This window comes from Tamandua tetradactyla, chromosome 14, assembly GCF_023851605.1.
Source record: "Tamandua tetradactyla isolate mTamTet1 chromosome 14, mTamTet1.pri, whole genome shotgun sequence".
Classification (NCBI taxonomy): domain Eukaryota; kingdom Metazoa; phylum Chordata; class Mammalia; order Pilosa; family Myrmecophagidae; genus Tamandua; species Tamandua tetradactyla.
Genome location: NC_135340.1, coordinates 5667439 through 5691840, shown reverse-complemented (window position 1 = coordinate 5691840; position 24402 = coordinate 5667439). Strand labels below are relative to the sequence as shown.

At 36.7% G+C, this 24402-nt stretch overlaps 1 protein-coding gene across 1 annotated transcript in view; it reads right to left on the bottom strand.

Moving 5' to 3' along the window:
* The window catches only part of MDGA2 (MAM domain containing glycosylphosphatidylinositol anchor 2), a 932919-nt gene that overhangs the window by 275698 nt on the left and 632819 nt on the right, over positions 1-24402 (bottom strand). Inside the window, exon 6 of the mRNA XM_077126843.1 lies at positions 15994-16263. Coding sequence (XP_076982958.1) covers positions 15994-16263 — 270 coding nt within the window. The remainder of the gene's footprint in view (positions 1-15993; positions 16264-24402) is intronic.

Sequence of the window (24402 nt, the reverse complement as noted above, 5' to 3'; positions counted from 1 at the left end):
CTGAAAACAAAACTAAACTAAACTAAACAATGATTTTACTTATACAAGCAGATTTCAAATGTTAATATAATGGTAGAGCAGTAGCATCAGCACAGGGGTAGCAAAAGACCGGGAGATAAGAACAGACTCCAGAAACAGTCTGACATACATATGCTACTTTGATTTATAGCAAAAGTGACACTCCAGTACAATGGGAAGGAATGGTCACTTCTCTAAGCAGAGCTGAATTAGTTGTACAAGCAAGGTAAACTGTTTATCTTTACCCCTATCTCAAACCATACACACAGTAAATTCCAAGTGAATTGTAAGTCAAATATTGGGGGTAGAAACTAAAACTTTTAGCAGAAAACATAGGAGTGTATTTTTTTATTATCAAGGGTGAGGAAATGACATTTTAAGTAGACACAAAAAGCAGTAATTCTAAGAAAAATTCTTGGGTTATTTTGCATCAAAATAAAGAATGTTTGTTCATTATAAAATAACATTAAGATTGTGAGTAGGCACACCAAAAAACATGAGCAAATGTTTTTCAATAAATATATCCAGTTAGGGACCCATGTCCATCTCTATCTATCTATTTGTCTGTCTGTCTGTCTATCTCTTTAAATATAGAAGGAAGAAAGGAAACCTAAAAGGAAAAAAAAGGCCAAAGGCCTGAAAGTGGTGACTGTCAAAAAAAATGATAATCAAATAGTCAATAAGCATTTAAAAAAATTGCTCACCTTTTCCATCAAAAGATAAATGCAATTTAAAACCATGATATCAAAAAGAGTGTTTAAACTGACAAAATACAAACAATATAAAGTGTAAATATGGATGAAGAACAAACGGAATGCTCATTCACAGTTTAAGGAACTCTACTTGGGAAAATAAGTTTGTTATTAAAATAAATTAATTGTGACGTATACACACAATGGAATATTATATTACAATGAAAATAGACTTGCTGCACACAGTGACCCATAGGATTCTCACAAATATACCATGGGAACAAAAATGCAGACGCATAATGCATTGCATTATTCCATTTATGCAAAGTTCAAAATAGCAAAATTAATGGAAGAGTCAGGAGTAAGGAGCACTTTTCAATAGGAAGATGAAAGCTGGCAAACAGCGAGGTTTCTGGAGTCCTGTTAATTCTCTACTTTTTGGTTTGTGTGCTGGTGACACGAATGCACTTAATTTTTTAACGTTCATTAAGTTCTATGCCTATAGTATCTACAATTTGTGTTACACCTTAATAAGAAGCGAAAAGAAAGCCATAGCTTATACTGTATGTTGATGATAGTATTTTACTAGACTTGGGTTATTCAGTCAGCATCCAGGATAGCACTGTATGACTGTAATGCATTAAAGCTACCAACAAAAGCACAAGGACACTGAGTTTAGATTCCCAGTATTGCCAGAGGAAAGAATTCCTGAGCCAGAACCTTTCTATCCTTGTGAATATCATTGTATTTGTCTGAACACTCACACTGAAAAAACTTCTGAATTAACAGAGTAAGAGCAACCCATTACATGCCTCACTTCCTTGAACTGTCTACCTCTACTGTGAGAAAGTAATAATAACTTAGACAAAATGAAATGAAATGTGCTACACTAAGGAACAATCCTTCAAAACAAGATCTTATAAAGAGTTAGTATTTAACTCACTCTGTAAAGAGATGCCATTAAATGACATTTTATCTCCTACTTAGACCACAATCAATAGGATAATTAGTGGAAAGTTTAGGAGGGGAACTGATAACAGCAGCATAAATACACATTTTCTCATTTCCCATCAACTCGGTTGCATGCGTTGCTCATTCTGAGAAGATATATTCCAGTACAACTGGAAACTCGGAGGTTCAGTGGGAATCAGGCCATAAATTACGATACAGTCTGAGGAAAGGTACTCAATAGACCCCACAGCTTCATGGCAGTCAGTGGATGAGGTGGGAGAGGCAAAGCATCATAGCAGCTGCCTAAAGAACTCTTAATATTGCAGGAGTAGTAAGAATTAGGTTTCAAGGTTAGGCAGTGTGTAGAAAGACTTTAACAAATGAGATGATAGATATTAGCAACTGGGGTCCACGGTGCTATAGAGAAAACATCTAAGACAGTCACTAAGTGGTCCACTGAGGGTCACAGAAGCTGATCTTAATCTGGGAGATGAGCTCAGACCACGGATCACCAAGAAGAGGCATGGTTCCACGTTCCCGATAATCATTTCCCATGGAGGGTCAGAAGATGGACAACCCAAAATGACTACATAAAAAATGAATTTTAGTTAACAGCAATTGACACCCCAAATGCTAAGAAGCATGCCAAAAATGGCTGAAATCTGAAAGCACTATTTACCAGTGTTCTAGATTTTGCTTTGGGGTATATGCGTGTGCATGTGTATAGTTTCATGCAACTTTTAAATTGGTCATAAGGAACATGTGTACTAGTCAGGCTTTCTCACCCTCAGTGCCATGGACAGTTAGGACAGATACTTCTTGGCTGTGGCCTTGTAGAATATTCAGCAGCACCCTAGACCTTTACCCAGTAGACGCCAGGAGCACCCTGCAAGCTATGACAATCAAATATGACCCAATGCATTGCCAAATATCCTGTGAAGGACAAAACTTCCTCCAGTTGAGACTCCCTAATCTAAGTACATAAATAAAATACCCCGTGTCATCTCTTTTATCTTTTCTGTTCTTTCTTTCTTTGCTTTGTTAACAACGGGTGGCTCTTCCCCTATTCAATGGGGGCTTATACTTGAAAGGTGAATTTTGTATCTGTGTTAGGACATGGCAATGTGTGAACTGGAAAAGGGGTTATGTGGACATAAGTCACAGAAAGAAGCATTAACAGACTAATCTTGAAATTTTTATGCCTAAAAAAACCCCAAAGTTTTATAATTGACAAATAAAAACAAGTGTAATTATATTTAAGTAGGGTTCAAAAATGTTTGTTTCCCCAACTTTAGGATTTCAGAAATTAATGAGGTATTTTGGGAATTAATTTATTAACTTTTCCTGGCCAAAACTCTTCACACCAGTCACTCATACTAGCTCGATCTAAGTAAGTATTTGAATTATTGGGTTGATAGTTAGCATATAAACACCTTTTTCAGAGAAGTATGTGTTTTTTTTTTTGTGCCATTGAGGTTAAAAAAATTGAGTAAGGATTATCTGAAAGCTAAAATTAAGAAATAACTTCCTACGTCTAGAAGAAGAATAGTTTAAGAATTAGATTTGATTGACTTTAGAAATTACTTAAAGTAATAGAAAATAAGCCTTGGTGTTGGAAGAATATTGGACATATTTTGCAGGAAAACAGAGAAGAACAAACAGAAAGAGCAAACAGAAAATTGTCAGGTTGATTAATTCATTATTTAAAATTGTATATAAAATTGTGTGGAATTCAAGATCCAAATTAAATAATTGTAAGCTTTATTTTCAAATCACAGAATAAAAATGCATAAATCACTAGGTTTCCGAAAAATTTTCATTAAAAAAGATGGAAGTTAAACATAGGTTTTTCTTCAAAGCACAAATAAGAACATGGGCTAAATTCATATGCTAGTTAACATCGATATTCTGGGCAGCAAATGAAAGAGACATTTAGTTTTTTGAACATATAAGAACTCTCTTTTCTCAAAACCCAACTCAAATGTTACTATGCTCTCTGGACTTGGTCCCAATATCCCTAATTAGAATTGCTTCTTCATTTAAACTTCCAACAACTTATTATCTAAGCTCCTATTGTGAAGTTAGTGTATTCTTCCTTAGGTACCAGAAGGAGTTGCTCTATGTTTATCTTACAGAAAGTATATTAATGTTGTGGGTTCAGGAATTATATATATATATATATATATTTATTTATTTATTTATTTATTTATTTATTTCATTTTATTTTATTTTAATAGTTCCTCCTTTCTCTCCAGTCCCAAAGGTAACTATACAAATACTTTTTTTTACCCCAAATTACTCTGGGATGTATCAGGTCATCACACTAACCTGAACAAACGAACAAGATCTCACGCCCTCTTCAAGACTAAATGAAATCATGGTGTTTGAAAAAACTGACCAATACAAGTTAAATTAGATAATGTCCTACATGACATATAAGTTTGCACCAAATAAACACTCCTTTGGCTTCACACAGAAGTTGAAATTTTAAAATATAGACTGTATCATCCTTTACTCTGTATTCTGATTTACCTTAGTCCTATCCAGAAAAGCTTCATTCATATCTCTAGTTGAAGTCCAATCACTTTTTCAACTTTTTAAAACAGTTGGTGTGTGGGGTACTGCTGACTTTCTTAGCTTCAGAGCTCTCCTCTGAGTCTCAGGTGTCACATAAATACCTGAAGTTGCAGGGAGTATCCAGGCTATACAAACAGTTCAGTATGTCAGAATTTAGAAATAACAGTTACAATTTCTGAATATATGCATCTGCTGTAGGAGCTTATAATCTAGGACCCTTTACAATAGGCCCCAATAAAACCCATACTCTCGACTTCAATTCTCCAAGCTTGTATGTTATAGTTAGTTCATACAAGTGAGACATGGTAATATTGGTCTTTTTTTTTTCTGGCATTTCATTCAACATACAATCCCTAAGGTTCATTCACCTAATGGCAAGGCTCACAACTTCATTTCCTTTTGCAGTCGCTCAGTGGCTGTACCCTGTACCCTCAGCCACTGTACCCTTAGGCACCTCCCTCCATTGCGAATCACAAACTCTTCCGCCGTAATACCAGTGTGCAAATGTCAATTCGTGTCCCCACTCTCAACTCCTCCAGGTACATATCTAGCAACGGGGCTGCAGGATCATGGGGCAAACCCACCCCTAGCCTTCTGTGGAACCACCACCCTGCCATCCATGGAGCTGCACCTCTCAGCTTTCCTACGACTCTGAATGGGTACATCTCTTTCTCCACATTTTCTCCAGCATTTGTTCTCTCTGCTCATTTCTAAACAGTTTTATTCACAGATCATACAATCCAAATGAAGAAAAAAAATCAATGGTTCCTGGTATAATCACACAGCCATGCCTTTGCCATCACAATCTATATGAAGATATTTCCTTTTTTTCTGCAAAGAATCCCATACCACTCCCCCACATCCCTTGTTTGTGGACATTTAGTTTTGGCATAAGGACTTGGTTACCTTCAGTGGGAACATATTACAATGTTACTGTTGACTAGAGACCCTAGCTGGCATTGATAGAACTTTTCCTGTATACCATCCCGTTTTCAACACTTTGAGATGTTGATATTTATTTGTCCTCCCTCATTATACAGATATTTTGCATGTGTGTCATCAGTAATCATATTTGCCTCTTCTAATTATTAGAAATCTTTAATTTTGTGTACACAAATTTCCAGGACAGCCACCGAAAGTCAAATAATCATGCTGAGTCCTTTAGAATACAATGCTATTCAGAAAACATGAACTATAAGCACTATATTGACCAAAACTTGAAATTAAGTAAAACTCTGCCATTATCGAGGAGAAAAGTACTGATTAACAAAAACAGAAATTCCTCGAATGAAAAGAAATCATATAGATGGGAGTAGAAACATTATAATTAAGAAAAAGATCTGGGGATTCTATATAACTGAGGATGAGTTTTAAAAAATATATAAGTATAAAAAGAATATATTCAGAGCCCAGAAAGAACCTTTGTTAAATTTCTAACAACACAAACTTAGAATAAATAGAAAAGGACCTTGGCCCATTCAAATACTGTAAATTTTATATTTTAAAAAATCTAGTTACACTTTGAGAGCACTGTGGTACCTGGTTAAAACTATGTTTAATGCCAGGTCCACTGCTTAAATAATTTTTGCCTTTCAGAAATTACTCAACTGTTCCCTCTTTCATTTACTTTTCTTTAGAATGGGAATACTAATATTTTCTACCACATAAAGTTTTGGGAATGATTAAAGAGGTTAATGTATATAGTGTATCTCATTTTCTGGCAAATAGTAAATGCTCAAATAATGTTAGCCGTATGATTACCTAAACTGGCACAGTCTAAAATTCTAATCATATGATTTTAATCATAACATTTCAGAATAATAAGATTTTTTGTAAAAAGCCTAAAGATGATATTTTGAAATGTTAGTAGGGCTAATATTTGATAGACTTCAAACTAACAACTTGAGAACAAAAATGTTCAATATTAAAATTGGTATTTTTAAAAAATTCAGTCCCTTTGTTTGGATAAACTAGCATTAGATAAATCAACACTTTTCAGAACAGAGGGTTAAGACGTTCTTGGAGATTACAGTATATTTCTGTGCAGTTGGGAAGATGTAAATTCATGCCCCACTGAGAACATATTGACTTCTTTCACAAAGGTTAACTCATTTCAATATTGACTTTAAAAACATTTTTTCACATTAGCCAGGAATTTTAGATAACAACTAACAAAAATATACTGAAATAATTCTAAAGTTAAAAGAGAAACATGTTTATAATGCTATTTTTCAGAAGCAATGAATTCAAGATATGGCCTGATGAAATTAAAGATAAAATGGGAAAAAAAGTTAGAGGTATAAGTAAGCATTGAGACAGGCATGGGACTATGATGTGAATTATTACTTTATGAAGTATACTGACGTGATAGTTAAGTTCATGTGTCAACTTGGTCAAGTTTTGGTGTCCAGTTGTCTGGTCAAGCAAGCTCTGGCATGATGGTTGCAGTGAGGACATTTTGTGGACATAAATCATCAGTAATTGTACCTATAGCTGATTAAATCTACAATCAACTGAGGAGACTGCCTTCAGCAATGAATGAAGTAAAGTACAATTAGTTGAAGGTTTTAAAAGAGAAGTGAAGACTTCAGCAGTCAGAAGACAGACCCTCCATCTCTGTTCAGCTAGTTAGCTTCCCCTAGAGAATTCATCAGTGCCTTCATTGGCATCCCCAGCTTGCAACCTGCCTTATGGAATTTGGATTTGTGCATCCCCACATTGTGTGAGACAGTTCTTATAAAAATTTAATAGTATTTGCAAATATTTCTTCTCAATTCTGTTTATCTAGAGAACTGTGACTAAAACACTTTGAAACTGGGAGTGGTTCTTAAGAAAGAGAGGTTTTTTTTCATTGGTGTGGTACATTTATTACAATTCATAAAAGCATATTTTTATAAGTGTTCTATTAACTATAGTTCATTGTTTAACTTAAGACTCGCTGAGTTGTGCAGTTCCATGGATTTAACAAAAAAGTATTCTAGAAAAATATTCACAACCTAACATTTTCCCTTTAAACCACTGAAATAAGTATGATCATTTTAAGGAAGGTCTATTACATTGTTTGGTTAACCTTCCCACTCAAAATTATATCAAAAACATTTGTAGAATTGACAAATAAAACTTTGGTCAATACAAATAAGTTCAGAAAATTGTAAAGGAATGATACAAGATACAGAAGCAAATTTGACTGAAAATACGAAAAAGTTATTTAAAAATTATTAGAAGCATCTAAAAACAATGTTGTTTGGTATACTTTTATTGTGTTGTAAGGTACTGAAAAACCGAATACAGACATGTGTTGAAGTGGTCAATTCTTTGAAAATGTTTTTTCATTAGAGTTAACCGTACTACTTGCTTTATCATTATCAAAGTTGCTTGGTTATCTTAAAGGCAAGTACACAGCTGGATATAAGAATAAAAGCAATCTGGTTAAAGAGAAATGAAGAAACAGAATTTTAAGGATTAGATTTCTGAACTGGTTCTGAGGTTTTGGGAATTTATTCTCTAATCTGTTAGATCCAAGGGCACTAATCACTGTATTTCAATATTCAAAATGGCACTGATTGATAATCCATGGAGTGAAATGGACATAGACATAAGAAAAGTATCACCATTGGGCATAGCTACTCAAATGCTTATAAGAAGCAAGGCTCTGGGTGATACTGTTTTTGGCACTTTTACAGAGGTTTGTGGAGTTAAAAGGCTAATGATGCTGGCTGGTTGTTCTTAAATGCACTGGATATAAAAGAAAAGGATAAGCTCAAGGCTTCAAATCTTCAACATGAAAGATACTACATGAAGGATGTGAAAGCTTCTATGTGTTCCCTGCAGGAAAATCATATTTTGTGTTGCTGCATACTTGGATATTTCTGAAAACCAGAATCAGAATCTCATTGTGTGAGAGGCTGAATTACAATGTAAACTAAATTCCCAACCTTATAATCACAATGAGATGCACTATACTCCGAAAGAACTACTTTTTCCAACTTAAAAGCACAGATTTGTATGGGAATGGATATTTAAAATGTGGGATAATGGTGGAAGTAACATAAAGCTGGATCGGTTTGAATTTATTGGTATGAGCCCAGTAAGCAGGGATTCTGGATTGAATATTTTAGCTTATGAGTTAGAGAAGGCTCCAACAGTTGGTTCTTATGGTTGGCTTAAACATGGACCAAAACGTGGCCTATATTAATTGAGGTCAAAATGCCAGCACTTCCTTGGTATAATGTAGATGAAGGGATCCAAAGGCTTAAAGAGACTGGGATGTTAGGGTGTATTTATCATGGAAGATCTGCTTGCCAACTTCAGGAAGGACCAGAGAACACACCTATGCCCAGCACTATGAAGAGTAAACTTGTGAGACTAATTCCTTGATGAGCTCTGTGGGCAGTGTCTCTATAGGTCAGATAATACCGTGGGAACTACTGCCATTGAACGTGGGTTTTAAAATACAATGGGCATGATCAGATCCCAGGTTGGCAGATGTCAAATGGCAGCACCACATTGCCATAGACAAGGTAGGCATGACCACCAAATGGGCAGCAGACTCAAACCAGCAATCAAAATATTATGACTCACAGAGACCTACTGTATTGGCTGCTAGATCATGGAGTACCTAGACATAGATGGGCAGTTGACTGAATTCTTACTTGATCTGTATAAGCAAAAGAGTTCTAGGCCAAGTGGACAGACATTTATCTTGAATTTCAAAAACCGAATCACAGTCCATTAATCAATTCCCAGACTTGAGACAGTTTACAGATCTAGAGTCCCTTGAACAAAATGAAAGCTGGGTCCCCTTGGGGGAGGATGCTCTTACACCGTCAAAAACCGACACTGTTAATTTTTATGCTAGCTTTCTCCAAATAGATATATTTCCTTTTATTAGGCTGATTATGTACTGGAGAAAAGCAAATGCTCAGACATTTCAGATATTATTAGATATTTGCTCAGAAGTGTTTTGATTCTAGGGGAATCAAAATGTCACTGTTGCCCACCAGTCAGAGTACGGGCTTAAAGAGGTCATTTGAACAATGGAGTTTTAGCTCAGTTCTGTCTCACAATGGGTCCTCAGACCTATTTTAGTGTTATTTTTCCAGAGCTAGAATGCAAAACTGGAATAGATACACTCAGCAACAGGCAGAATCCCCACACTGGTTCTCTGACTTATAAAGTGAAGGTTATTATGGTAGGAAAGGCAAAGTGGAAGCCACTATAACTGCTATCTACTAACAAAATAGTAAATTAAAACAATAACTGATTCCTGGAGGGATTGCCAAGATTACTGTCACCATCAAAGACTTGAAGGATGCAGGAGTGGTGATTCCCATCACATCCCTATTCACCTTTCCTATCCGGCCTGTGCAGAAAACAGATGGAACTTGGAGGATAACAGTGGATTATCATAATTAAATGAGATGGTGAGTCCAATTACAGCTGTTCCAAATGTGGTATCCTTGCTTGAGCAAATCAATACATCCCCTGGTACTTGTTATGTAGCTATTGACCTAGCAAATGCTTCTTCTCAATTGCCATTAGAAAAGACCACCGGAAACAGTTTACTTTCAAATATCAAGGCCATCAATGCACCTTTATAGTCCTACCTGAAGTGTGCATCAACTATCCAGCCCAATGTCATAATCAAGACCACAGGGAACTTGATAGTATCTCCCTCCCACAACACATCACACTAGTCTATTTATTACATTGATGATATTATACTGATTGGACCTAGTGAGCAATAAGTAGCATCTACTCTAGGCTTACAGGTAAGACATTTGCATGTCACGGGTAGGAGATAATTCCAACAAAAATGTGTTGTCTTTTCACCTCAGTGAAATTCCTGTGTTAAGTGGTGTGGGGCATATCAAGATATCCTTTCTAACACGAAGGATAAACTTCATCATAGGAAGATTTTAATGATTAGGCAGATAAAATGACCCATGTTATGGATTCCAGTAGGCCTCTTTCCCCAGCTGCTCCTGTCATTTCCCCATGGGCTCATGAACAAAGTGGTCATGGTGGTAGAGTTGGAACTAATGCATGGGCTGAGCAACATGGAATCTAATTCACCATGGCTGACCTGGCAAAAGCCATTGCTGCATGCCCAGTCTGCCAGCAGCAGAGACCAACATTCAGTCTCCGACATGGCACCATCCCCTGAGGTGTTTACCTATTACCTGGTGGCAGGTTAATCACATGGGACCACTTCCACCATGGAGGGGGCAGCGTTTTGTTCTGAAATAGACATACTCTGGATATGGTTTTACCTTCCCTTCATGCTATGCTTCTGACAAAACTACCATCTGTGGGTTTACATAATGCCTTATCTACCATCACCACATCACACAGTAATGAAGGAATCCACCTCACAGCAAATGAGATCTGGGAACGAATACATGCTGGTAGAATTTTTTTCCCTTGTTCCCCATTGTCCTAAAGCAGCTGGATTGACAGAGCAGTGGAATGGCTTCTTAAAGACTCAATTACAGCACTAACTCTGTTGCAATTGTGCTATAAATGCTTTAAATCAGCATCCATTCTGTGCTCCTGTTTTTCCCATAACCAGGACTCTCAGGTCCAAGAATTGAGGCATGGAAATAAGAGTGGCACCACTCACTATGACCCCTAAGGATTCACTAGAAAAATTTTTCCTTCCCATCCCCACAACCTTGAGCTCTGCCGGTCTACAGGTCTTAGGGCCAAAAAGAGGAGTGCTCCCATCAGGAGACACAATAGTTCTATTGAATTGGAAGTTAAGACTACCACCTGGCCACTTGGGGGTTCTCATGCCTCTGAATCAATAGACAAGGAAGGGGATTACTGTACTACCTGGGTGAGAAGAGAAGCCATGGAAAGAATTTGACCAGGAGAGTGAGATGATGTTAGTTATTCTGGCTCTTGCATGAAAGTGGCAGGGGTGGCTAACTGTTGACAAATCCATATCCTCTTATTCCTGAGTGCACCATTAGGATATAATTCCCAGGCTTCATCTCACTGTGCAAAGTCACCTGGCTAAGTGTTAATCAATTGAAAGTGATTGGAAATGGTGCATATTTGGATCATAAAAATTTCCCATGTGTGCTCATTTAATCTCTTTACCCCTTTCAGGTTATGGTGTTAGAGGCAAGTTTCAGACTAATCTTAGTGGCCCCAGAATTGAAGATGGAAGAGATATCCTCAGCTTAGGTCCCTGAATGATGGAATATATTAGCTCCTAACCCTTCACCTCCCCAAACACACTCAAATCACACACATACCACCACTAGCATTATCTACTAGAAAACACCCCTGACCCCTGACCATTTCATGGAGAAGCTCTAAAGTTATTTTGTTTGAGTAATTGTATGTATGGGTTTATCAGTGCAGTCTAGTCTACTATACCTAGTATAGCAGATACAAGTCTAAAAGATGGGCTGGAGCAGAAAGAAGATTCTGAGAAGGCTTTTTAAATCTCTTAGAAGAAATATAGTGAAAGTGTCAAAATATGGTCAAATTCAGGGATTATTTGGAGAACAGACCCAGGAAGACAAGTTGATGGCTACCTTCTTAAGAATGTCAGCTAGAAATTTTGAAAATTCACACAATCCCACTGACACTAATTTATATAATTCTCATGAAACTGAAACTGGATAATAGATAGACTTTCCCTAACTCACTTTTGACTGGAAAAAGGAGGCAAAGAATTCCACAGTGACTGCAAAACAGTTCTTTCCCAAATGCAGAATTTTCAGAGAAAGTGAAAGAAAGCCCATTCCATGATTCCTGACTGTACACACAAGTTAAATATATTAAAAAGGGGTCAGAGACAAGATTTAATGAAAGGATATCTTTGGAAATACTTGTTTGATGTAGCCTCTTCCAAATCCAAGGTGGAGGGAGGAGAAACTGTAGCTTTCATCCCAAACTTATTGAGGGATTTTCCAGGGGACCAGTCAGAGCTTTGAAATGTTTACTCTGCAGTGATGACTGATTCATATCTGAGGAAACTAAAATCTGTCTGGCAATAGAATAGAGGTGGCAGTCTTTGAATTCCTATATTCTCACAGAATTGACTGGTAAGCCTTTCCCCTAGCCAGCCAGATATGAGTCACAGAGAAGCAGAGGTAGCAGAAGATTCATCTCAGGCTCTTTTCAGTTGAGGAGGAAAGAGAGAGAACCTCAGTAGAAAGGGGCTGGAAGGGCAGCACAGGATACTGAGGGTATGAGGCTGGGACTGTAACCCTAGCTGAAAGAGGGGCACATCTGTGTGGATCAGGAGAGGGGTCTCCAGTGATCACCCAGGCCACCTAGGGAAAAGAATGCTTTAAAAAGAGAAGATCTCCTCATCCACCTCAATCCAGGGGGTGGGTCAGACCTGGCTGTCATGGGCTGGGGATGGGGTTGGAGAACAGACAGAGGAAGAAGAAGCCAACCAGAAACTTCTACTCCCCTTTCCCACTGCAAGTGTTCAGCCCACCATAGATCCCAGCTGGGAAGGGGTGATATTTTGCTTTAAATTAGGTTTGGAGGTTCAATGTTGTTTTGAATCATGCATCAGAATCACTATCACTTATCATCTGAATGCACTGTTGGATACCATTATGTAAGAATAAGCAGAGAGGTCCAGGACCTGCCTGGCATTTCTTCCTGAAGCAAGAGAAGACTCAGCCACTGAGTAAATTTAAAGAGGTCACAGGACATTCCAATGAAGTCATCATGATCATGTCATGAACCAGGCTGTATTATTTACCTTAAAGAGTTCTCTATTAAAAGAAATCAAATGAAGAGTTCAGAAATGTTTCTAGAGATTTACTCCTACTTTACCTTATGCTCGTATTCTATGTATGGTTTTTCTCAAATGGCAATGTGAGTTCTACGCAGAGTATACTTGTACTTACTCAGAAAATCTGGTCTATGAATCCTGATTTAATTAAAGAAAATGAGGGGATATAATCCTAGGGCTCAATTTCCTGCTCTATACATGATACAGTTAATCTAAGGAACTACAGAGGTCTACAAAATCAGAAGTCTTGAAACAAATTTCTTTGATACAATAAAAAGAAAACTATTTTTCCTTAACAGAATTCCTTGACCTCTGTAAGGCAGAAATCAGATGCCTAACATTATTGCAGTTTTTCTCCACCCAATTTAATTGATAAGCTTTTCACCAAGGTGCTTTCTATATTCCATAAGCTCATAAAGAAATTGGAGTTCACGAGTTGTGTGAATGCTATGCTGAGAAGTCTCATTGGTAATATAATGCAACTTAGTAAATGTACACTTTCGATAAATTATAGACATAGAAAGAAATTACAGATTGGAAAAATAAATTTGGGGGCCTTTATTTATTTTAGGTCACTCGTATCAAAGGTGGAAACTGTCCTTTGGATGGACACAAATGAAAATTTCTAGATTAAGTGGGGAGTGGCAATTAATTCTTGAGTGAATATTTGATATGGACTGAGTTAGTGCTTTACAGAGGGAGCCTGGGCAACTCAAACATTTTATGCTGCAGATTCCACCAGTTGTACTTGGATCCAATAAAATTTTCAGATTGTGCAAACTGGATTTACTGCATTGTTTTATCTCTAAAAAACAATCTCTTATGACTCTTAAGAAAAAGTACAATTCTTTAATTCCGCAATCATTATTGCAATATTTGGCAGAGTTCACATGGAAAAAAATGGAAAAGAAACTATTCAAACAAAAATAAACAAACATTGGTAAATTTGTACAGCTTCTCCCTTTATTTATTTATCTGTTTATCTATTTATTTATTTATTATCTGAAGAGAGAGTGGAACAGAATCATTACTTACAGAGACAGGGGTTAAAAGCAGGCTTGTTCACAAATTCTGCTATTTTAAATAGGAAGTTCAGATATTTCCACTGTGAGCCCTGCTTTTTATTTATTCCCAAACATTATTTCTTATATTTCTATCTTCCTTACACAACTGTAAACTCCTCCGAAATTAGGAATTAGGGATTTAGTCAATGATCTTTTCACTAGCTTTGCTTACATTTGTGCGAGTCCTTATCACATGGTAATTGCCCTGTGAATATTGGTTAAATTAGAAAATTGAAATAAATATCATATTTCATTAGTTCTTAAAGCCTTATATATTTTTCTCATATGTCAACATTTCTCAACATGGGATGCCACTTACATTCAATGGCCTCTTACAGTTGCTATCAGCTACTACTTGAAAAAATCATAGAGGCAATATTTCTCTATAATTTTGAATTATAAGTACTCTGCAATACTTTGTAGAAAAACAGGTTCACAAAAGGCTTTGAGATGAAAAACGATTTAGAAGTGGAACTTTAGTGCGAAAAAGTTTTAGGAGCACTTTAACAAATTTATTTTGCTTTTATTTCCTATTTTATGTATATTCATGGGTGACATGTGCTCAAAAGAAATCCCAAGTAAAAATGTATCTAAAAGAACTCTTTCAATAAGTAAGACAGAACATTCAGGGTAATGAGAGAACACTGTGGTATAGTTTAATCAGCGGCATGTTTTATTTCCTGAAAGTACTTTAAACAATGGTACATCTTGCAGTCGCTTAATATTGTATAGTTTTAAATTTTGTGGCAGATAGTGTAGTATTCGTTCTGTCTTAATTTACACAATACTGTAATATTAAATAGAGTACTTTTATCAAAAAGTTTGGTTAAGTGTATATTTTTGATAGTTTGGATATTAAGAAATAATTACAGTCATTAAAATCACCATAATCTATATTCCCAAAATCACAAATGTTAATCTTCTAATATGCTTTCATCATAATTTCCTGTCACACAGACTTTCGTTTGTGTGCTAGATGTGTACTCTTGGCCATAGGGTTTTCAATTTTAACTTTAAAGTGGCCATCTTCAACCTCTAATCCAGGAAGTGCCAGCCGAAGTTTGATGTGCAGAAGCACTGCTCTCCTTAAACAGAAACTTCACCTGCTCTGAACTGCAGGGACAGCGCTGGATCTACCTGGATTATAGGTACAACCCACACCTGAACATCAAGGCTGCTGGTGACGTGAGGAACCATATTTTATACTAATTCTTCAAATCAGCTAGGCTCTTTTCTATCTCTCACTCTTTCACGTCTTCCTCCCATCTCCGTCCATTAAAATCTCAGCCAGACTAAAAATCTTAGTACCAATGTCCTTAGCTCTCCCAACAGCTTTAGAAGTGGTAATTATAACTCTTTTTTCTTTACTTCTATAACTTTGCTTATGCTTACCCCACACCTACTGTATGGCTCTTAATTTATATAATTTTATTTTTACTAACTGACCTAGAATCCTTGAGGATGGAGCAGGGTTTTATCAATCCCTGCATATCCCCATAATTTAAAGACCTCCCTACAATGCAGGCTCAAAAAATATGTATTAATCATTTAATCTATACATTTACTTAATTCCTAAAGTAATATGAGCTCCATGTAACACATCTTAAGCTCTATCACACATTTGCATTTTAATCGATTTTAGTAAGACTCTGTGATGAAAAGTATCCAGTGGCATCATTAGGAACATATCTTTAAAATGATTCATGCAAAATATAAAGCATTGTTCTTAAGATTTAGGATTTTGGCTTCCATTTTCAATCAGAGATCATCACATTATTTTTAAGCAGTTTCTGATGCATGTTATATTTATATGGCATGTTATATTACATACATTTGAGAAAATAGCTGCATATAAAACTAATCTGGTTTAGAGAGCCCGGCGAGCCCAGAATTCTGCGTGGCAAAGCCTTCCAGGCAAGCTCACCTCGCACTATGATGCTGGTGGACTTCTTGGCGGGGTTTCCCACGTTGTTGTTGGCGACGCAGCTGTAAGTGCCCGCGTCATCGGAGGCGATGGCAGGGATGGTCAGGGTGCCTCCGTGCAGGACAGTCTTTCCGGGCAGGGCGCCCGAGGACCGGGCCCAGGTGAGGGAGGGCGTGGGCTCCCCGCCGGTGGTGACGCACACCAACGTGATGGCCTCTCCGGGGTTCACCACAATCGGGTCGTCCACCAAGAGCTTAATTGACGGAGAGGCTGAAAGACAGAAGCAGGAGACATGCGCCTGTTCAGCTTTGCTGTAAGCCCTGTGGCTGCAGCCTGCTTAAGGTCTACTCCTGCAAACAAAGGGGCCTGGTGTTCTCTTCCGCCCACATCAAACTCTGAGTCAAATTTAAACCAGAGGCAATGGTTACAGATTTTAACTCCATGGCATTAACTTATAAAACCGTATGAAGAATTTTACACTTGGGGTGTGGAATTGAAATGTGTTTCCTTGGATGGTTGTTGCAACATTAGCATGACAAGAGGCTTAGTTTTAAAACCAAATATTCACTTCTCTCTTAGCTTTGACAATCACTATTTTCATTTTTCCAGGTCACTATTGCAGCTATTCAATCTTTGTGCGTCCATGGTAAAGAAGGTCAATTATTTAATTTTGGGAACATTCTGAGGAGAAAGGATAAATCTTCCCACACTGAGCACAACAGGGTGAGAGATGAAGGAATGGATTATTCGTCTGAATGGACCTGGGGTTTTGTTTCTGAAAAGAATAACAGAAAGATGCTCTAATTCAGTCCCCACACCTCACCCACATCCTCTTCTTCAGCCTTAGAGGTCTAGGAAGGGAGAGTGTGTTCCTACATACTGCTCTAAAGCTTAGAAATAAACAAATCAGAAGTAAATAAGAGACCAAATAGAGCTACCGAACTATGCCGGCCACCACCCTACCGGTTTGGGTTTTAATACCAGTCCCCCCCCCCCAAAAAAAAAAACACACTGAAAATAAGTCCTTTGCAAGTTTTGGGGTTGAAAAATACAAATATAAATATTCGTTTCTCAAAAATGCTGTGTTACAGACTTTTCATCACACACTCAGAATAAAATTTATACAAAATCTCTGGTTCACATACAGCACTTCTAATCATATTGGCTTACACTGCAGAGCCAGGCTAAATAATGCATTCCTGAATAGAAACAGGGGGAATGAATTATACTGATGCTTGAGCTCAAATATTCAGACATATTTTATGTCAAAGTGAGAACTGCATTGTATGAAATCAATCCATGTTAGAAACATTTAAAATGTGAAACTGTATTGCATGGTTCTTTAGACACTGAATTCATCTTAGGGTTGGAAGGCTCTTTCCTCAGAATGAAAACCACACACCTAGGGTGGTCCAATATTTTCTGCCTTGTTAAAACAAAAAAAAGTCGTGGGAGAGCAAGAACACAATTCTATATTGTGATTCTACAGGAAAGGCACAATTTTTAAAATCTTTTTAATCATCCTAATTGCACATTGGCCATTCTGACATCGTTTTAATATAATGTATCTTAACTTTAGCCACTCTGATGGATCAACAACATTAAATTCTAAAGATTTATGATTAAAACCCTGTTGTGAAACACACATAATGAAAATAATTTGCATAAAACACTATAGCTTGTTAGAAATATTTAAAGTTTTTTAATGTTGTTAAACTGAAGGAAGAGGTTACTAATTGATGATCTGAAAATAGATATTATACCAAATTATTAATATAGCATCATGAAAAGCTAAAAAAAATCCTACTACCCTACTACCTCACAAAGGTATTAGTCAAAATATAATTATAGAGATTCCAGCATTAATATCATATTAATGAAATTAATTTGTTTTTAATCACATAATAGTCAAATCAAAAGCCCCAAGGCCTAATAGTATTAGTTTAGATTATAGAAACATATAATGGTGACATTTGGCTAAGAAATATTCACCCCTAAAATTGACTCGTAAAAGATGAGTTGCTACCTATGAGACATTGTGTAAAAAAAAAGCTCAAGAGAGAATTTCAAAGCTCTATAAAATAATTTATATATAAAAATAAGACCATTGTTTTATCAGTGATGCACTTCAGAGATATATTTCACAACCTTACTTAAAATGCTCCCTTTTCAAAACGTAATTTTAAAAAAACAGTGTTGTCCAAGTTAGTTTTATTGAAGGTAGCATTCATTTCCTATGACTTCCCCTGAAATTAAAAATAGTCCCTAATGACTATAAAATGGCTAATTATTTCAAGCCTTTAAGAATATTCATACTTACTTCTAGTATCAAAATTTTCTAATTTTCAATCTCCAAAAGATAAAGATTAAATAATTGTCATTTTTGTTCTAGGGTTTTAATTTTGATCCCATAAATATTAGCTTTTTTAAACTACAAGGTCTTGCTCAAGAAACTTAAATATAAATACTTTAAGTTTCATTAAGCTAAAGTACAAGGTACTTTCTGTGCTGGTTTGAAAGGAAGTATGCCCCCTAAGAAAAGCCATGTTTTAATATAAATCCCATTTCATAAAGGTAGAATAATCCCTATTCAATACTGTATATTTGAAACTGTAATGAGATCATCTCCCTGGTTGATGTGATTTAGTCAAGAGTGGTTGTTAAAGTGGATTAAGGGACCACATGTCTCCACCCATTTGGGTGGGTCTTGATTGGTTTATTGGAGTCCTATAAAAGAGGAAATATTTTGGAGAATGAGAGATTCAGAGAGAGCAGAGAATGCTGCAGCAACACAAAGCAGAGAGTCCACCAGCCAGTGACCTTTGGAGATGAAGAAGGAAAACGCCTCCCTGGGAGCTTCATAAAACCGGAAGCCAGGAGAGAAAGCTAGCAGATGATGCCATATTCGCCATGTGCCCTTCCACCTGAGCGAGAAGCCCTGACTGTGTTCGCCAAGTGCCTTCTCACTTGAGAGAGAAACCGTGAACTTCATAGGCCTTCTTGAACCAAGGTATCTTTCCCTGAATGCCTTTGATTGAACATTTCTATAGACTTGTTGTAATTGGGACATTTTCTCAGCCTTAGAACTGTAAACTAACAACTCATTAAATTTGCCCTTTTAACAGCCATTCCATTTCTGGTATATTGCATTCCAGCAGCTAGCAAACTAGAACACTTTCCTAGAAAAAAGTAAAATAAAATAGTTAAAACCATTTAAAAATTGTCTATTCCTGAAAATATTTTAATGAAGGGAGTTCATTTTGGCATGAATCCTTCTCTAATTTGAGGAGTATAAAAAAGTAATACCAACAAAGTAAAAATAATCTAGTCTAATTGTCCCCTCTTATAGGCTTCCATAGCCCCCTTATTTTCCTTTTGATAGTATATTGTATCATATTATGCAGACTGCACTATGGATTTTAAGCAGAAGGAAGATACAATGATTGTATTCTCTGCAGTATAGCAAGATAAATTTTTGCCAAACACATCTAGGTTCAAATCTTGATTCTGCCATTTGATGATTCTATGAACCTGGACAAATTACATAATCCTTGAGTGCCTCAGTTTCCCCATTGTAAAATCAGAAGAAACCAGTTGATGCTATTTAATAGCATGCGGTTATTTAACACATACAGAGTGCTTACATAGTGGCTACCACGAAATACACACTCAAAAGTATTTCCTTTTGTCAGTCTTGCACCCTAGTCCAGTGTTTAGCACATAGTGAATATTTTAAAAATATTACTAAGGCAAATCAAAGAGTGACCAAAGTATAAATTATGAGATCACTATAAAATGCGGTTATTCTGTTTATTTGATGTCTTTGGCAGGGATATTTTAGTAATCCTTGGAGCTTTGGAAGGCCTATAGAACATCATTTAAGACATATTTAAATGCATCCATATTCCAATTTAAACATAATTTATGAATATATATACACATATATATAATGTTAGTTTAATTTCTTCACCTTTATAGGTGTCTAGGAAATGAAGGAAAGTAAAGATCAGTTGCACTAAATCTTATACATACCCAAGTGTTCAGTAAAGTTCTATTGCATGAGTTCACTGAATTATTCCATTGCTATATAAGGATAAATATGTAAGGCCTCATCACTTCCTTTATTACCATGAGAAAAGTACATTGTTCTATAATAAATTAAAGGATCTATAAATTCATTCATTCTACATAGCAACTAGCAAGATAGGTTAATACTTTAAGGTCATTTTAAGTAGAAAAGAAAAGAAACATGAGGGTAGAAAGGGAACAGGAAAAACACTGAGTGGGATGGTATGTAATTTTTTCTTCAGGTATTCATCAAACCAAAGTAAGAACTAAATAAAGGTAAAATGCATATATTAAACAGGAAATCTTTCAAATTAAACAAAGCATTTAGATTGAAAAGCATGGACTATTGAAACATAATTTATAATTACTGCAAAAATACGGTTCGAATTACATCAAAATAATTAAACTAAATCTACTTGTAACATAGTATGTACACACAGGCAACCACACCAGCTAGAAACGTTCTCTCTGGATGCAGCCTGCCAAGTAACTGCGGTACCAGTTAGACTTTCAGACTGATGATCGGTCAGCATCTAATGATTGCAGGCACAGGTCACCAAGGCAGTTGACAGAGACTTGACTCTCCTCTTCAAGATGAGCATGTTCTAGCAGGCTGCATGTGCTCTGAGCTGAGGATGTACACGCATGTACGAGCATTCACATGGTATATGATGCATATGTACACATACTTATATGTGTGTACACATCGGTGTGCATGAATTTATGTACTCATCACACACATCTGTGCCAGTATGAAAGGATTTAGGTACCATGGAAAAGCCATGCTTTAATCCTAATCAACCTTGTGGGAGCAACAGTTTCTTCTAATTCCTATTCAGTGCTATAGGTTGGAAACTTGATTAGGTCATCTCCATGGAGACATGCTTCAATTAATTGTGGGTATTAAACTTGATTAGACGGAGACATGTCTCCACCCATTCTATGTGAGTTTTGATTAGTTTACTAGAATTCTTTAAAAGAAAAGACATTTTGGAGAGAATGCCTTTTGAGAACAAGGACAGAGCCACAGAGAATGATGAGCGAATGACAGGAGAACAACAGAAGCAGAGAACCACGAAGCAGAGAGCCTATACCCTCAGAGACCTTTGGACATGAGAAAGGAATACACCCCTGAGAGAGCTTCATGAAACAAGAAGCCTGGAGAGAAAGCTAGCAGACATCCCCATGTCTGCCATGTGCCTTTCCAGGTGAGAGAAAAACCCTGAACTTCATCGGTCTTTCTTGAGTCAAAGTAACCTCTTGTTGGTGCCATAAATTGGACACTTTTATAGACTTGCTTTAATTGGGATATTTCTTTGGCCTGAGAGCTGTAAACTAGGAACTTAATAAATTCCCGCTTTTAAAAGTCATTGCATTTCTGGTATATCAAATTCTAGCATTTAGCAAAGTAGTACAACATGCATGCACATGTGCATGCGTGTATATATGTATTGATCCTGGGAAAGACATGATGAGCTAAAATGCCAATAAATAAATAAATAACATCAGGGAAGAAAGGAAGGAGGGGGGAAGAAAAAGAAAGAAAGAGAAAGAAAGTCTGTAGCTTATATTTTTCTAAATTTTAAACTCTTAATAGATGTGGTAGATTGACTTATGTACCTCCTCAAAAGCCTTGTTTTTAATCTTAATATGCATTCCAGAGGGTGTGAAGTTAATTACAAATATGACCTTCTAAAAATGTTATTTTTGGTTAGAGTGCAGTCAAGTGAATCAAGGTGGCTCTTAATCTGTATTCCCCGAGATCTTATTAAAAGAAAAAATGGAAGCCAGAAGTCAAAGAAGGTCACACAGGAAAAAGCTGAAGTTAATGGAAACCAGAAGAGCAGAAACAAGGAGAGTGAATTCCCCAAGTGACAGGAGGCAGAGACACAAGCCAAGGAACCCCAAGGATTTGGCCATACCAGCACCAGAATGCCACGATTCCTGCAAAAAAGAGTAATGCCACCATTCCCGCAATAGAGAGTGATGCCACCATTCCCGCAATAAAGAATAGCTTTGCTGACACTTTGATTTTGGACGTCTTGCCTCTGAAACCATGAGATAATGAATGCTTTTTGTTTAAGACATCTCATTGTGTGGTTTTAGACATGACAGCTAGCAAACTATGACAACAGACTAGAACAAGTGTAATATAGAAAGTATATCTTAGGTAATATAGAAAGTATATCTTAGGAAATACCTCTGAAAAAAGGGGTTCTTACCACCTCTTCTTCAGCACTTCCTCTCCTGGCAAACAAAAAAATGTCTTTCTGAGCCGAGGAAAACTTTTTTGGTTCCAAGATAGAGAGGGCTGCCCTGTTGTTTCCCAAAACAAATTCCAGAAGTTTGGACATTCAAGAGCAGAGGGGAGCTCTGCCTCCCTTGCTGGAGTGAAGTTACCTTGTGACTAGTTAGACAGAAAAGGCCATAGGGGGCCTCATGGAAAGTCCTGATGACCCAGGAGACAGCAAGCATCCCTCAATGGTAGAATGGAAAGAAAAAGAAGACAGAGACCTATCAGAGTCTCAGGCTATACGTGCATGTCAAAAGATTCAGACCCCATGCCCCAGGCCTTCATACACTATAGCATCCCCTAGAATCTAAACATACTCCAGTGGAAATGAGAACCCCAAATTGACGGATCAATTTCAGAAATTATGGCAGACTAGGTCAACTGAAATAAAACTAAAGTTGAATTATGAAATAATAAAGATATATGTCTTTCAAGCCCAAGTTTGTAGACTGGACTTTGTGCCCAGTACAAACTGTAGTGATTCTGTTTTACATAAAGTCCTCAGGATGTGCAATGCAGAGATTTAATTTGGGATTAACCAAGAATACATTCTGTAGGGAAAAGAAAATACTACTTTAGCCAAGGTTAATGACTTCTTGGCTACTATGTTTTACTGCTATTGCTACCGAACGTAATAGCTTATAGAAGACATGGTTTACAATTTTGAAATCAGGAGACAGGGCTGATCGTCTTTTTCTTCTTGAAGACTTCTCCCCTCCATGGTTCTGGGGCTTTTGTTTTTTTTTAAATTTTCCATCTCATATCCTTTGATTAAATTTGTTTGAATCAGTTAACTACCACATAAATTTGCCAGTTGCCTTAAATTAGAGTATTCTAAGACCTGTGTTTCTTTGAATGGAAGTAATCTGAGTCTTAGAACTCAGAACTTTTAGAACTTTAGAACTTTTAGAACTAACCTGAGTCTTAGGAAAAGTCAACAGGAAGAAGGAACATAAAAAAAAAAAAATCCAATAAAAAGCTTTCAGCTGCATAGCATATGTTTTAATTTGAGTCCCTCAAAAGCAGGTCCTGACACAAGTGGTTCATTTGGGGAATTGTCACAGGTAGTACACTGAAGAAGCAGAGAAGAGAGAAAAGCCGGTAAAGGCTGCACTGATGATCAGGTAATCAGTGGGAAAATGAGAGTCACCACTGCTGGAGACCCTGCATAGACACCTCAGAACTCACCCTCTGAGGGGTTGTGTTTAGCCAACTCTTGCCCCTTACTAGTTGATGACTAATTATGGGACCTTAACTCCCAACCTCATGCTCTGACTGCATATGTCCCGATGTTCCTGGAAAATCCTCCGATAGAAGGGTGTAGGATATGGAATCTGCCCAAAGAAGCTGTGTGTGGACAGAAATGCTAAGTTATGCATACAAAGGAACAGGAAAATGTTTTTCTCAAAAGAACTAGTCATTTTCTGAGAAACAGGTATCCCTATATTTTCTTTGAATTCATTTTCAACATGTATTTCACTGAAATACAGAGAGCAGTAAGCATTTCATACAATACAAATGGGGTAATATATTAGAAGTTGATTTGAAACCTTCAAATAATCTACCCATTTAGTTTTGATTATTATACAAATATCGTCATTACTCACACATTGATTGATACACATGAAGCCCAGGGATGATGTCATATTGGAAAACTGTATATAAAATGATGCTCCTGGATATGTCAATATTTGAAATAATGTTCATAAATACCTCCTAATGTAAGAGAGAACATTTACTAAAAATACTGAAGCCAATATGTATTTTTCATTATTTGAATGTTCACAGGAGAGATATTTCTGGAAATGATTGAGAAGGCAAAGTAAGTATAGTTGCTTTATGGAAAACTGTATGAACATCTTCGAGAAGCGATCTAGTCCTGCTGCCAGAATGTAATATACCATAAATAGATTGGTTTTTACAACAGGGATTTATTAGCTTGCAAATGTATGGTTCTTAAAGTCTGTGAAAATGTCCCAGTCAAGGCATCAATAGGTTGATATGCTCTCTGGCATTGGGTTCCTCCATCAGGTACCAAGGCACGTGGC